Source organism: Ochotona princeps, chromosome 30, assembly GCF_030435755.1.
Source record: "Ochotona princeps isolate mOchPri1 chromosome 30, mOchPri1.hap1, whole genome shotgun sequence".
NCBI classification, from domain to species: Eukaryota; Metazoa; Chordata; class Mammalia; order Lagomorpha; family Ochotonidae; genus Ochotona; species Ochotona princeps.
Window position 1 is genome coordinate 12,807,385 of NC_080861.1, and position 14,465 is coordinate 12,821,849.

At 41.5% G+C, this 14,465-nt stretch overlaps 1 protein-coding gene across 2 annotated transcripts in view; it reads right to left on the reverse strand.

Moving 5' to 3' along the window:
• NEK10 (NIMA related kinase 10) overlaps positions 1–14,465 on the reverse strand; it is a 155,935-nt gene that overhangs the window by 41,399 nt on the left and 100,071 nt on the right. For both annotated transcript variants that reach the window (XM_058657180.1, XM_058657179.1), the window contains exons 25-26: positions 13,916–13,986; positions 5,445–5,658 (exon numbers count right to left, since the gene is read on the reverse strand). In XM_058657180.1, coding sequence (XP_058513163.1) covers positions 5,445–5,658; positions 13,916–13,986 — 285 coding nt within the window. The remainder of the gene's footprint in view (positions 1–5,444; positions 5,659–13,915; positions 13,987–14,465) is intronic.

A 14,465-nucleotide genomic window follows, 5' to 3' on the forward strand; every position in this document is an offset into this window, starting at 1 on the left:
TACACACATGGAAATATGCCTTGCAACTCAGCATATCCAACACCCTGGGGCCCTCAATGACTAGGAAAATGAATTTGAATGAATCTCGTAACTTTTGATAATCCTTTCTGTACATATTAAATCGATCATAAAGCAGGTGCCGGCACAGCAGCAGAGCAGGCTAACTCTCATCCTGCAGCACTCCCATCCCTTAGGGCGCCGGTTGGAGTCCCAGCTGCTCTAACTCTGATCCAACTCTCTGCTTATGACCTGGGGAAAATGGTGGAGAATGACATGGGTCCTTGGACCCCTGCATCCAGGAGAGGGACCCAGAAATAAGATCCTGGCTCCTGGCTTCAGATTGGCTCAGCTCTGGACAATGTGGCCATTTGGAGATTGAATCAGTAGATGGAATATATCTCTCCATCTGTCTGTTTGTCTCTTTATAATATCTGCCTTTCAAATAAAAATAAATAAATCCTTAAAAAAATAAAATAGGGTTTGGTACAGTAGCCTAATTGCTAAGGGCCTTGCCTTGCGTGCCTACTAGGATCCCATATGGACGCAAGTTCGTGTCCAGGCAGCCCTGCTTCCCATCCAGCTCCCTCCTTGTGGCCTAGGAAAGCAGTCGAGGATGGCCCAAAATCTTAGGGCCCTGCACCAATGTGGGACATCCAGAAGAAGCTCCTGACTCCTGGTTTCAGATCAGCACAGCTCTGAGCATTGCTGCCACTCAGGGAGTAAATCAATGGATGGAAGATCTTACTGTCTCTCCTGCTCTCTGTATATCTGACTTTACAATTAAATTTTTTAAAAACCATAAAATAATATAATTTTTAAATTTAATTCTTGGTAATTGGTGAGCTGGGCTGAGATATCTGGAGTTTTGGTATTTCTACTATTTCCCATCCAGGGATGACTTCCTGATCCAGCTATCTAGATTTTATACTCCCTGTGTGTACCGAAACTTCCCTATCACCCACATATCACGTTGTGATTTGCTCAGAGTGTCTCGGGCCATTAAAAATTGTCTGCTGCCTGTGTGTATCTGTCTTGCCCTCCCAAATAGATGAACAGATGTGACCATAGCTTATACACTTTTATAACCTTCACAGAATCAAGCAGAAAGCCTTACATCCAGAAAACATCAAACAAAAACATTGTTCTTTCATTAGTAATTGTATACCAGGAGCATTTTCAATTTTTTGGTCTTTGTACTGCTGTCTGATAGGCTGCTGGATGTAAACGCAGTTCTGGAAACTGAATGGAGCAAAGAGAAATCATCGCTCAGCTTTTAAAAGGGGGCTGGAAAACATACACTTCTTGTCAACTGCTACTGGAAAAGCAGTGGCATGCTGCAAGCTGTCGTGTTACAAGAGCGGAGTGCTCTCGGATTACTCTTCAATCACCCTGGAATATTGCACACAGAGCAGTATGGGGAAATGCGCTTTCTTCACCCAAGTAAATATTGGCCCAACACTGGATCCATAAGACCCCAATAAGAGAAATTACAAGTTTCCCATTGATTTTCTGGGTTTCCCCCGGCCCCAGGCTGAATTTTTAAATTCTCTTTCTTGTATTTCTTGAGATATAAAATAACTTCTAGAGAGTAATGAATTCTGTGCGTTCAACGCCTTGTGAGTACTGCCAGAACAGTTGATCGTGTTTGTGACTATTACAGCGCCCAAATATCCTGTCCTTTGAAACTATTACACATTTAAGAAAAAGCTGCATCTTATTTCTTCGCAAAGTGATTCAACTTTTCATTTCCTCATGTAGCTATAAAAAAAATAATGATCTCCCTCCTTTACTCCTTGTATTCCTTGCTTTTTTATTACAGGGTTTAAAATTTTTACTGATAACAATTATATAAATGTCTGGGCTGCAATGTGCCATTTCCATACATGCATATGATGTATACTGATCAAAGCAGTGTAATTAACATTTGCCCTTCTTTGACATTACTTAATGATGGGAATCTCAAAGCTCCTTTCTCCTAGTTGCTCAGAAAAGATGTAATAGTTTATTGTGAACGAGAGTTGCCCACTATGTTGACGTTAGGGACTTATACCTTCAACCTAACTCCAATTTGGTACACTTAACCCAAATTCCTTCTTTGATCCCCCAAAGTCTCTAACTGAAAAACAAACGAACGAAAAACACTGTATCTTATTTGAATCTGCTTGACGCTTATCCTTCTCAATGTTGGATGCCCTTGCAATTGATGATTCTGAATTATAAAAACCGGAAAGCTGAACATCCTTCTAAAGGAAAGCCTTCTTTCACATTCATGGGGCCAAGCCATAGCACACAGACGTGAACTTCATCAATCAAGTTTTCTGCCTCTTTGGAATACATGTACTTTTGTTGTGGTCTTTGCTAGCCTTTTATGAGAACTGCCATAGTTAATAAGTTCAATTCGAAAATAAGCATCCTACTCCCCAATAGGAGCCACCAAGATTTCTTATAAACTATTCGCTTACCCATCAACATGTGTAATTCACAGTGGTTTGCCCTACTGGTGCTGCTGAATTCTAAAAGTTCTATTTTCCTTTGACTATCATTTATCATTTTTCGATTGTTTAATTACATTATCGATATTAACTGCCCTGAGAGAACATTCTACTACATTTGAAATGAAGCAATCATAATACTACCAAAAAATTTTATGCCCATTTTTTTTGGCCAGTGGTGGTGTTATAAGTTTTAGAAAAATAATCATTGTTGCCCTGTGAGGATAAAACCAGTTAATTTCTTGCTGCCTTTTGATCGAATGTATTCATAATTTCTCCTTGATTCTTTAATAAAGTCGCATTTTTTTCCTTTTAGTTAACATTTGATTAATCTTGAGCCGGAAAATTATCAGCATACTTAAAATAGTGCAAGAAGGAGAAGGTTACATTATGTCTCTTTAAAGAAGCAGTATAAGCTTTGCTTTGAAGTAAAGCATTTCTTCATGGTTCATAAAAGACCAAATGCTTCATGAAGGCGTTTAGGCTGACTAGCAGCAGGTGCTTAATAAATATGTATTATCCACATGACTGACACATGCAGATTTCATGCTAGTGGCTGGACAAGTTAGTATTAAATTAATAAGTTGCATCAACAAACTATTCTTTTTTTAAGATTTATTTGTTTTTATTAGAAAGTCAGCTATATAGAGAGGAGCAGAGACAGAGAGGAAGATTTTCCATTGGAGTGAATCCATTGATTCACTTCCCAAGTGGCAGCAATGTCCAGAGATGTGCTGATCTGAAACCAGGAGTAAAGAGCTTCTTCCAGGTGACCACAGGGTGCAGGGTCCCAAGGCTTTGGGCCATTCTTGACTGCTTTCTGAGGCCACAAGGAGGGAGCTGGATAGGAAGCAGGACCACCAGGATATGAACCAGCACCCATATGGGATCCCGGAGCGTGCAAGGTGAGGCTCTTAGCAGTTAGACTACTGCTCCAGGCCCAGGGACTTACACTTATAACTTCTGTTATATTCTTCAAACATAAGCACTGCTGATTTTATGTAACACTATCTTACAATATCATGTTTCTCTTTAAGTTGCACACTCTATTTAAGCACATTCATTTATCTGATATTATCATCCAGTTAGGAAGTTAGTAGCTGTCCCCCTTCTTTCAGTTTACAAATGGGTACGCAACCTCAGGATTCTTAGAGTTCAGAGCTTTACCTGTTTCACCTGGCCAAAGCCTAAGTGCTTACATATCTGCACTTGAAATGTCCAGCTGCGTTTTCCAACACCAGTTAGTGAAATGTTCTAATATCTGGGATTCGGTTGAAATTCATGTGGAAAAGGTAGAGAAAGACAAGCAGCAAGGGTTAGTGATAACAGAATTAGCCCTAAATAACTAATTATTACAGTTGGGGGAGATGGGTACAGAGAGCATTCCTTTTTTCTTCAAATGTTGCAAGTTTCTGTAAAGCTGAGAAGTCAAAATAAATAAACAAGTGGTTCTTCTCAAGGTAGTATGCGCAAGATTAGAGGATTTTGGCTGTTACATTTTAAACTGATACCTAACTCCCTCATCAACCACAAATCTAATATAAAATCTGATTTTTCACATCCAAATGGAAATTGACTGAGTAGATTCTCAGTATAGAACTTAATCAAGGCTGCAAATAAAATATACAAGAAATCTCTTGAATTCTAGTCTGCTGGGGAACTATGCTCAGAATGCAACACAACATACGTGGATGTTTTTGCTTAGTTTTTATGAAGTTAGGTAGTAAAATAACAAACCAAACAAGCTCTCACTGTCAGTGTACAGATTTAACTGTATTCAGTGAGAGCTCTAACTCCCAGTTACATACTCTGAAGCATAAACCACAACCTTAGATAATCATCATGGGTTGACTGTAAAGTGACAGCTGAGTTCAGTATTTAAGGCAATGAAGATGAAAGCGTGTTGGCCTCAAGGAAAACTAACTGCGCTGGATCTTGCACTTCTGGATTCCAGGTACCTCTAACATCCACTAAACAACAATGCCCTCCTTCTCTTCAGACAGTAGTTCAACACATCCGAGCTTCATTTGCTTTGGGGCCGATTTCTGAAGTACGTTAGTTCCTAGAGAATCTAAGAAGGAATTCTTGGTATCCTGACCAAGAATGGCTGGACCATCTGTGAACTTAGCTCCACTCCTAAGACAGGGGAAAAAAAACTTGGCCAAATTGAAGGACTCTTAACTGAGGATGTGTAGGCTGGGGCATAGAGCATGAGAAGAGATGGGTCATAGAGACTGACTACAAAATACAGAGACAGAAAGAAGAGAAGAGGCAACAAGAGACCCACCGGCACTGTCCCATGAACACGACAGTCAGGTGTAGCTGTGTTCCTCCTCCTCAAACTAGATCTGAAAATACATTCAGATATCAGGACACAAATCTGAAAGTTCCAGAATTATATTTAGATAGTGAAACGCGAATCTAAAAGGTATCAGTAAGAAAAATGAAAAGACATGTTCCTCTTGGAAGCTTTAAATTTCCCCCACAAGCACAAGGAAAGAAATTACACAGACCAATACAGGAAAAAGAAAAAAAAAAGCGTGAAAGGCAAACCTTCTTTTCTTCTCTGAATTAACTCGGAGCTTTCATCTATATTCCCACAAGATTCAACCAGATTGCTGGAGAAATTCAGCGTAGACATTCACTGCTGTTTATATCAAAGCCATAATTTAAATTTAAAGAATTGCTAGGAGAACTTTTAGATACCTCTAGGTGTGCTATACCTGATAAATTTTGGATTAGTTAGTTGAAAGATCCTGTATATCAAGTTGTTTGAGCCTCATTCATAAAACATAGAAATGGATTTAAATTATCTATAAATATTTCATCATCTAATACTGAAATATCGCATGCGACTACTATTTTCGTGACTTTAGATTTTCTTAAAAATAAATATGAACAACTTCAGGCAGCCTAATGGGATGCATCTCAGGGAGAAAGGTGTGCACTCACTTGAGAAAGCAGAGCCAGCTCATGGTGACACGGGACAGCATTCCGGTTGGCTTCCATAAAATACCTCTGGGTGCGCCTCCGCTCTCGCTCTAGCTTCTTCTCCAGGGCCAACTGGGATGTAGATAAGTTGTCTAAATACTTCATCATCACATCTGATACCATGGAACTGACTTCTACAATGTCTGGACGGGCTTCTGCATCTGGAGTGAGGCACCTAAGAGAAGGCATGCTTAATGAGTGTCGGGGCGAGATCAGAGAGAGGAGAAGTGACGGGGACACTTCACTGCATGTCCACCACCGTAGTGTGTGTACCATGGACAAACATCAAGCATTGCTTTGACTCAAAGATTTGACAAGATCTGGGGAACTGGGGAAGGAGACGGAGGCAGTCATGTTACCCATTGGGCCAAAAGGCAAAAGTCAGAGATGAAGCACACAACTCCTTTGGGTCTCAGCATAGGCTGATGGGGTCATGCGCTGCTGTGTGGGTCGGCTGCTTTCTGAAATCCCTGCCAGGTCACCGGTCAGTGAATCGCAGACAGATTCCAATAATAGAGACTCTGAACATCACCTTTGATACACCAAAAGGAATGATGGAAGATTTCTGGGATAACATTTTGACTTTTCCCCCAAAGCATACAGACAATTGTAACACAGCTTGATTAATAATTTTTACCAAACACTAAGCCAATCAGCACAAAACACGACTCAGTTACTTAGAGGGCTAAGATAGCTGTAGTGTCAAAAATAAAACCAGATCAAATTTTACAGTTGTAAAAGTTGGAGTAGGTGTTTAGCCTAGCAGATAATCAGAGCAGAGTCCCGGGGGTTCACGCCTCTGGCTTCCTGCCAGTGCAGCCCCTGGGAGGCAGCAGTGCTCATCCAAGTCACTGGGCTCCTGCCAAGCTCAGGGGAGACCTACCAGCCTAAACACTGACCTAGGCCTGACCATCACAGCCGTTTGTGGAGCACATCAAGCATATGGGAGTGATCTGCCTCTTTAACCAAAAAAAATAAATAAATAAACCAATGTAGAAATCTACCATGCCTGAAAAACGAAGACTGCATTGAGAATGAGAAGATCGTCTTACAGCGTTTATAGCAGAGTTTATATAGGATAACAAGGAAAACGTTTGACCTTTTTGGTGATTGGCTGTCAACATAGTTTCATTCTCTTTAAGGCAAACAGCTGTTTAAGCTGGTTTGCCTGCAGCTGGTCGGCTGGATTTCCCTGAATCATGCAGACAAGGATGCACAACTTCCATTTGATGTTTTGTGATTAAGACAGCATTTCAGGGAAATCAGGATGACTTACATTTTGGTTATGTGATTACAGAAAGTAACTTTTTATGTATTTTTTTAACAAAAGTAATTTTTAAAAAGAAAAGTAGACAATGTAAAGCTTAGCAAGTACCAGAGTCCTATCTGACGACTTTGCCCAAGTTCAAGCACAGGATGCGGAACAACAACCCCTGGCAGATAAAGCATATCTCTGGTTACAACATGCCCCTTTTACTTAACTATGGTAAAAAAAATTGAAAGGGTTATCAATTGCTGACTGACTTGAGGTTGGTTATGATTGCCATGAGAGAAAGAAATAAAACGAAACCACCCAACATCTAACCCTTGCCTTTGGTCCAAATATTAAAGATTTTAGCCTGAAGATATTTTAGCCTGAAGATACCTTATTCAAGGTATTATTAAGACACCACTTATCAGCTGATTGTTGAATGTGTTTTGGCAAATCAAACAGCAAAGTATATAGCTACACATTATGATAAATGGGAATTAGAAAGGTTCCTGTACTCCCAGCATTTAGTCCTTTTCTTCTCTCCCAACACTAGGACCGGAATCACCTGAGATGCACTTTGGAATTGTCAAAGGCATGGAGGTCTAGGTCAGAAAGCGTGGTTTGGAATCCTAGTCTGACATTTATTAGCCCTGGTTTTGGACAAATTATTTCACTTCTGAATTTTAGATAGCACATCTTTAAAATGGGGCTGCTTTAGTATCTAATCAAACTGATACTGTAAGAGTGCAATCAATTGGAAATCCACTGTGCATTTCTCTGCATCTGTTCCAAGTCCTATGGCTTCCATCTTCTAAACACTTCTTGAATGCATATCTTTCCTGTCTAATATCACTGCTATTGATTCAGCGTCACGTGTCGGACTATTGAAACAGTCTCCTCAGTGCCACAGTCATATCTCATCCGCTTCTGATCTGTACTGTAAACCTATAGCACTGTGATGACTCTGTCACTCATCCACACGAAATCCTCAATAGTTCTTCAAACTGTGTAGGATGAACTTCAGATTTCCATTATGCCATACCAGGTACCCCTAATCTGCCTTTCCCTTCCTCCACTTGTTCCCCTCTCCCAGCAACAAATCACCAGTCTCCCACCTCCACCTCCCCAGCAACCACAGCCTTCCTCTGCTGCCCACTCTTTCGTGTTTATTCTAACCCATTTGCCACCCCTTTTCCAGACACCATCCCTTAACTGCTTGTTAAGCTCCAGCTCTTTTCCAATTCCCAATTAGACTGTCTTGACTGCCCTCAGAAAAACTTAATGACCCCTTTGCATATGCTTTCACTGCACTCTTTACATTTAAATATGTAAAAAAAAAAAAACACTGTGTAATCATTGCCTCATCACCATCTGCTTTGCCACTAGACTAGAAAGTTGTTGAGGGAAAGAAGAGGTGTCCCCTCACTATGATCTTCCTAGCAAGTAAAATGGCTTGAAGCAGTGAACAAGCATCTAAAGAATTGGAGTCAGCATTGTGGTACAACAGGCTAAGCTACTGCCCATGACACGGACATCCGTTTTGAGTCCCTGTTTCAGTCCCAGCATTTCTACTTGAGATCCAGATCTCTAATTCACCTTGGGAAGCAGTAGGTGGTAGCTCACTGACTTAGGTTCTGGCCACGTGAGAGACCAGGATAGAGCTGCAGGCTCCTAGCTTTGGTTTGCCCCAACCCTGGCCATTGTGGCCATTTGGGAAGTACACCAGTGGATGGAAGAACACCTCCATCTCTTTGCAACTGTACCTTTCAAATAAATAAATAAGGCTTTAAAAATTAAAAATAAAGGATGTACCTGTCCATAACCCAAAGTACCTGGCTACGTACTCTGAGATTTCCAGATATATCTCAAGCACAAGCTCAGAGCCTCACTGCTCTGAAATGACACCTTACTAAGCATCATAGAGAAATGCTTAACAGCAAACAAATATTCCTCATTAACAAATGATTTAATTAATAAGCAAGTAAGTAAGAAACAAACTGCATTCTGGAAAATAACTTGTCATGTTCTCACCCCACCCTCTCTACTGTGAGAGACCCTATGGAAATAATTAGAGAGATACAGTACCCAATCATATTTATTTCTTGTTTTAAGAAGCAAAGAAGGAGACTGGATGATGGCTCAGTGGCTAAACCCTCACCTTGCATGAACCAGGATCCCATATGGGTGCCAGTTTGTGTTCCAGCTGGTCCACTTTCCATCCAGTTCCCTGCTTGTGGCCTGGGAAAGCAGTAAAGAATGGCCCAAAGCCTTTGAACTCTGCACCTATGTGGGAGACCTGGAAGAGTTTCCTAGCTCTTGGATCCTGGCTTCAGATCGGCTCAGCTCTGGCCATTGTAACCAGTTGGGGGATGAACCAGCAAACGGAAGATCTTTGTCTCTTCTTCTCTTTGTAAATCTGCCTTTCCAATAAAAATAAATCTTAAAAAAGAAAAAAGAAAGAAAAAGAAAGAAACGAAGGGGGACCAGAGTTGTGGCACATCAGGCTAAGCACCTGTCTGTAATGCTGGCACCCCCTATGGACACCAGTCCAAGTCCCACTGCTCCACTACCATTCCAGATCCCTGCTGAAGGGCTGGCCAAAGCAGCAGAAGATGGCCCAAATGTTTGGGTTTCTGCACCCATGCTAGAGACTCAGATGGAGTTCTAGTTCCTGGTTTCAGCCTGGCTCAAACCCAGCTGTTGCTGTCATTCAGGGAGTGAACCAGCAATGGAATATTTCTATCTATATCTCCTTCCCATCTCTGTCCGTCACTTTACCATTCCAACAAAATAAATAAACTTTTTTTTAAGAAAGCATGAAACAATGAGGTGAAGATAAAGTTAAAATGCTAAGGTCCTTGTCCTTAGAGTTACCTGAAAGTATCAACTTTATTAGTTGTTATAATTGCTTCTGAAACAAAGCACCAGACTGCTTATGCAACTAGGCAAAGAGAGAGAAAAACAAGGCAATTGGAATATTTGGGGCTTAAAAAGCAATGTTCTCCCTTTAAAAAAAAAATAAACAGACTCACTTAACAATGCACTGGGAGGTAAAAATAGTTGTGATCAGAACAAGAAGATATATTTATTTTCTGTCTCAAACTCTTCAGGAATGCTAAGCTATTCTTTTCATGTAAAGCCTGGTCCAAAGGAGAAGTTTCCGAAATAAAATGTGCTTATATGAACACAGGAAACCAGAGGAAGGAGTCTGTACATTAGAATGCAAAGTGTGTCAGCTCCACCTGACGAGGATGGAAACCAGCAAGAAGACGTGTGTGATCAGAAACAATACCTAGTTTGAGAAGAATCACAGTAAATTTGCCCAGCAGCAGTTGCCTTATGTCACAAAAGCTCTGTTAAGTTACCAGTGATTGCCTTTCAGCCTGATGTTTTGCTGAGTCATAAAACATCATCAAGAACCCATTGGTTTCCATATGTTCTTTGCACCAATTTCCTCAAGAAAATAGGACACTAAAAAAAAGTAGGAAATGCGGATTTTTGTTTCCTTTAATTCTTCTGGAAACTTTTCACACTGAAATCCTAAAGGAACCTTAATATGCAATACAGTTGGTTTTGGCTTTTGGTCAGGTTTTCTAAAGATAGAACTATCTGTAAGGCAGACTGAAACAATAGGGATGCTTGAGTAACATCTGTTACAGTACATGTACACCCTGATGTCTGAATTTAGTGTTGGCTGACTTAAGGCAACTTAGTGTTTTCCATTAATCACACCCTCAGAAACATTTTGATCTGGAGCCGCTGACAATCACTCATCCTCTGGAACATTCCATTAACCATGAACTCATGACTGACTCCCCCATGCTGCCCCCTCCCCTCCGCAGCACATCTCTCTCACTCCGACACACACTTCCTAATGATGAGCTGACCTCTTCACTTCCACCCATTGGTCTCGGCTCCATTTTCTGAAACTTCATAGCACATATCCAGTGATTGTTCCAGTGTCATGCCCTTCTCCCCGTTAGCCGGCCTCATTTTAAAACCTGTCGTGATTGATGCCTCTGAATGCGCTGACTTCACTTCCACTTGTATTGTCTACAGCGAGAGGCAAACAACACTTCTCACCAGCATCTCTTGGTGGACAAATAGAACTTCTTCTTCCTCCGACTCTCAGAGCCTGATTTTGCTTCCCAGGAAGTGCCCAGCAGGAGCCTTGCTGCAGCGGAAATTCCTATACTAGTCCAGGCTGCTGGTATAACCTTCCAGCCCTCTCCTCCCAAATGGAGATAAAAAGAACTCTCAGTGGCATGGGCAGTACCTGGTCTATCTGGGCTCCACTGCCCTCCTGAGCTGCCAATCATTGCTGGCTCTCTCCCTCGCTTTGCCAGATACCTCTCCACTTTCTTTCCAGCCCTCAAGTTAACAAGCTCTCCCTCTCTGCAAAGCCTTCACAGATGGGAGCATGTATGTGAAACCTTTTCCCACTTTGTTTACCCTTGGAGAATTACCAATTGTCCAGATCTCAGATTTCTCATCCTTTCTTCACAGAAATGTTCCCCAAATTCCCAGAGCAGGCAAAGTCCTACTGAAGTCTCTGATCACTCCCTTCACCATCCTTCATTCGCCTTATCGTGACTCAATAATTAATTTTGTAGGCAATATAATTATCATACAATTATGGCAATATCAATAAAAACACTCAGTTCTATCAAGGACTTGCTGTATGCTAGGTACTATGCTACGTAAGCTTCAAAGCAAGTCCCTGAGACAGCTTATCATTGATATCTACAAACCATCGGAGGAAAACTGGAGCTTGAAAAAGTTAAACTGAGTGAAAAAGGAGAGATCAGAAGTCAGCCCAAAGACTCCAGATCCAAGCTTTATACTCTATAATTTACACTATACTTTGGCTATCTGACTCCTCTTTTAGCCTGTTCCTCAGGAGGCATCCATACGAGTACCCAGGGAACTCAGCACAAGAGACTCGTGATTCTGTTTGTCCAGTCTCACAAAACCAGCATAAAGTTTCTGATCCTTTCTGTCTTTGCTTCCCCTCATCCCTACTCTTTTCGGAACTCAAATACATGTAAAAAGAGAAGTTAAATGAACAGTTAAGACATTTTTCTCTCCATTTCTAAGGTGTTTTCTGGAAAACAAAAGAGATCAGGGGCAGGTCCTGTGACCCAGCAGGTTAAGCCACCAGTTGGAACAGAAGCATCCCTCATCAAAGTTTCTACTTCAAGTCCCAGCCCCGTTTCTAATCCTGCTTTATGTTCATGCACAAATCAGGAGGCAGATTGTGATGGCTCCACTATCTGGGCTCCTGTCACCCATGGGACACCAGGATGGAGTTCTTGGTTCCTGGTTTCAGAATGACTCAGTCCTGCGTGTTACAGACATGTGGGGACTAAACCAGGAAAGCAGAAAATCTATATTTCCCTGTCTAACTTTTACTCTGCATTTGAAACAAAATAATCTCTTTTTATAAAGATTCATTTGTTTTATTTGAACATCTGAGTTTCAGAGAGAGAAGGAGACAGGCAGATTTCCCATCCATTCATTCATTCCCAAAATAGCCACAATAGCCAAAGTTGATCCAATGTGGAACCAGGAACCAAGATCCAGGAGCCAGGAGTTCTTCCAGGTCTCCCACATGGGTGCAGGTGCCCAAGGACTTCTGTCATATCCACTACTTCCCCAAACCATTAATAGGGAACTGGATTGGAAGTGGAGCAGCCAAGACTAAAGCTGGAAACCACTTAGGATTCCCTGCCAAAGGCAGCAGATTAACAACACCATGCAGGACCCTAAATGGGTAAATTTTTTAAAAGTAATGTGAACAGGAAAAATTTTGAGAGAAACAATTTAAATGCATACATCTGAATTCATGGAGCACGATCCAGTATGTATGGAATTCAGATGATTTAAACAGGCTTCATTGAATTTCCCAAAATATCAACAAGGACAGCTGCTGAAATTGCTCAAGTATTTCCCACTGGCCGAGCCCTGTACTTAGCGGTGCTGTGTTTCTCTGTACAATCACCACAGTGGCCTGGTGGAGGTTTCCCTACTCGGAGTCTCATTTTACCTGGTGAGTTCACAGAGGCATAGAGAAAAAAGAACAGAACCTTTGGCCAGACTCTATATGAGCAAGAGGCCCAAAGACTACAGTCCAAACCTGTGCCAAACCAGGAGAATCCGAGACAGAATCCTACAAAGTGAGCAGTAACAATGAGTGTGAAACATTGAACTTGGAGGAGAAGCCAAAGGCAGAGAGAAAAAGCCACAGTCATACATGTTATACTCTATCACATGTGGAGCTAGGACCAAGCCCAAGCCAATTGTGCGGAGTCCATGTGAGCTAATTCAAAGAGTTCTACAATTCCAAGCAATAAAGATTTGCTCCAGTACCATGTGGTTAAGAAATAACCTTGGGCCAATCTGCATACCCCCAGAAGGCCCAGAAATAGCCATCAGCCAGGTAAACATGTGCCAGCCATTGCTCTGGACAGCAAAGAGTCCGGAAACCCAAGTACCTGCACTTGGATTCACCAACAGAAAGAGGCAGACACTCAACAAACAGGCAGGTAGGTGTATACATGACACATCAGAGTGATGTGTGCTCTGCAAAGTCAGGAGCCAGGAACTCAATTCTGATCTCCCATGTGGAAGCAACCAAGTGCCTGAGCTCTTACCACTGTCTTCCCATGCACAAGCAGCCAGAATGAGAAGCCAGAGACAGATAACAAATCCAGGCACTCAGATTTGGGAGATGTGTGTCTTAAATGCTGGGCTTACACTTGCCCCCAGAAAAAAATCCCAACAAATTTTCATTATCTAACACAGCATTTTTTGTTTGTTTGTTTCATGTGTCCTGTCTTGTTCCATATTTGTGTGTGGTTTTATGGTTTCTGTTACAGTTAATTAGCAGCTTTTCAACCTATTGGTCTTACTTTCAGAGCATGTACATTTTGCAAGTTAATACAAAGCCATCCAAATAATCACTTAGTGACCGTGCAGTGTTTCAAGCACATGGACTACTCCCCTTCTTGGACCCTCAGACAGCTCCCACAGAGCCACTGCTACCGACGTTGCAGAGACATCCTTGCAGATTTGGAATGGTTAAGGGCACTTCCTCTTTGTGAGTATTCACCCTAAAACACTCTGTTTTCCGGGTGTTTCTTAATGACACCTGTGTGTTCAACGTCGTGAGGCTAGTTACCTGCGGATGGTCTCTGTCACTTTTTCAGAGTAGATGCCTTCTGGCACGGGCTCATAGACTGCCTCCACTATCTACAAAGCAAGCACAGCACAGGGATGAGAATCAACATAGCCATCACTCGGTATCTGAGCGTAATCACCCTTTCTGGGCCGTGACAATAAAGTCATTAATTAAACAATATAACCTCATACACAAATGTGACTCAGAAATAAAAAAAATCCCGAGTTAAAAAAAAAAAGACTGTCCGTGAAACAGTTCTTGAACATGAAACTATAGTATTCTCTCCAAGCTGAGTTAAAGTTAGCCTTAGAGTCATAATAAAATGATGTGTGGGATAATAGAATGCGTTGGATTGTGGGGAGTCCAAAGTGTAATGAAAAATGAAAGACCAAAAACAGTGAGATATATTTGATTTTATACTTTCCTATGATAAATGAAACCATTACAGAGGAAAATACGCCCTAGGATATGATGTATATGTAGGAGAAACCGCAGCATGCAGTTAACACACTAATGCCTGCTTTGAACAGTTGTATAAAAGTACGGGGGT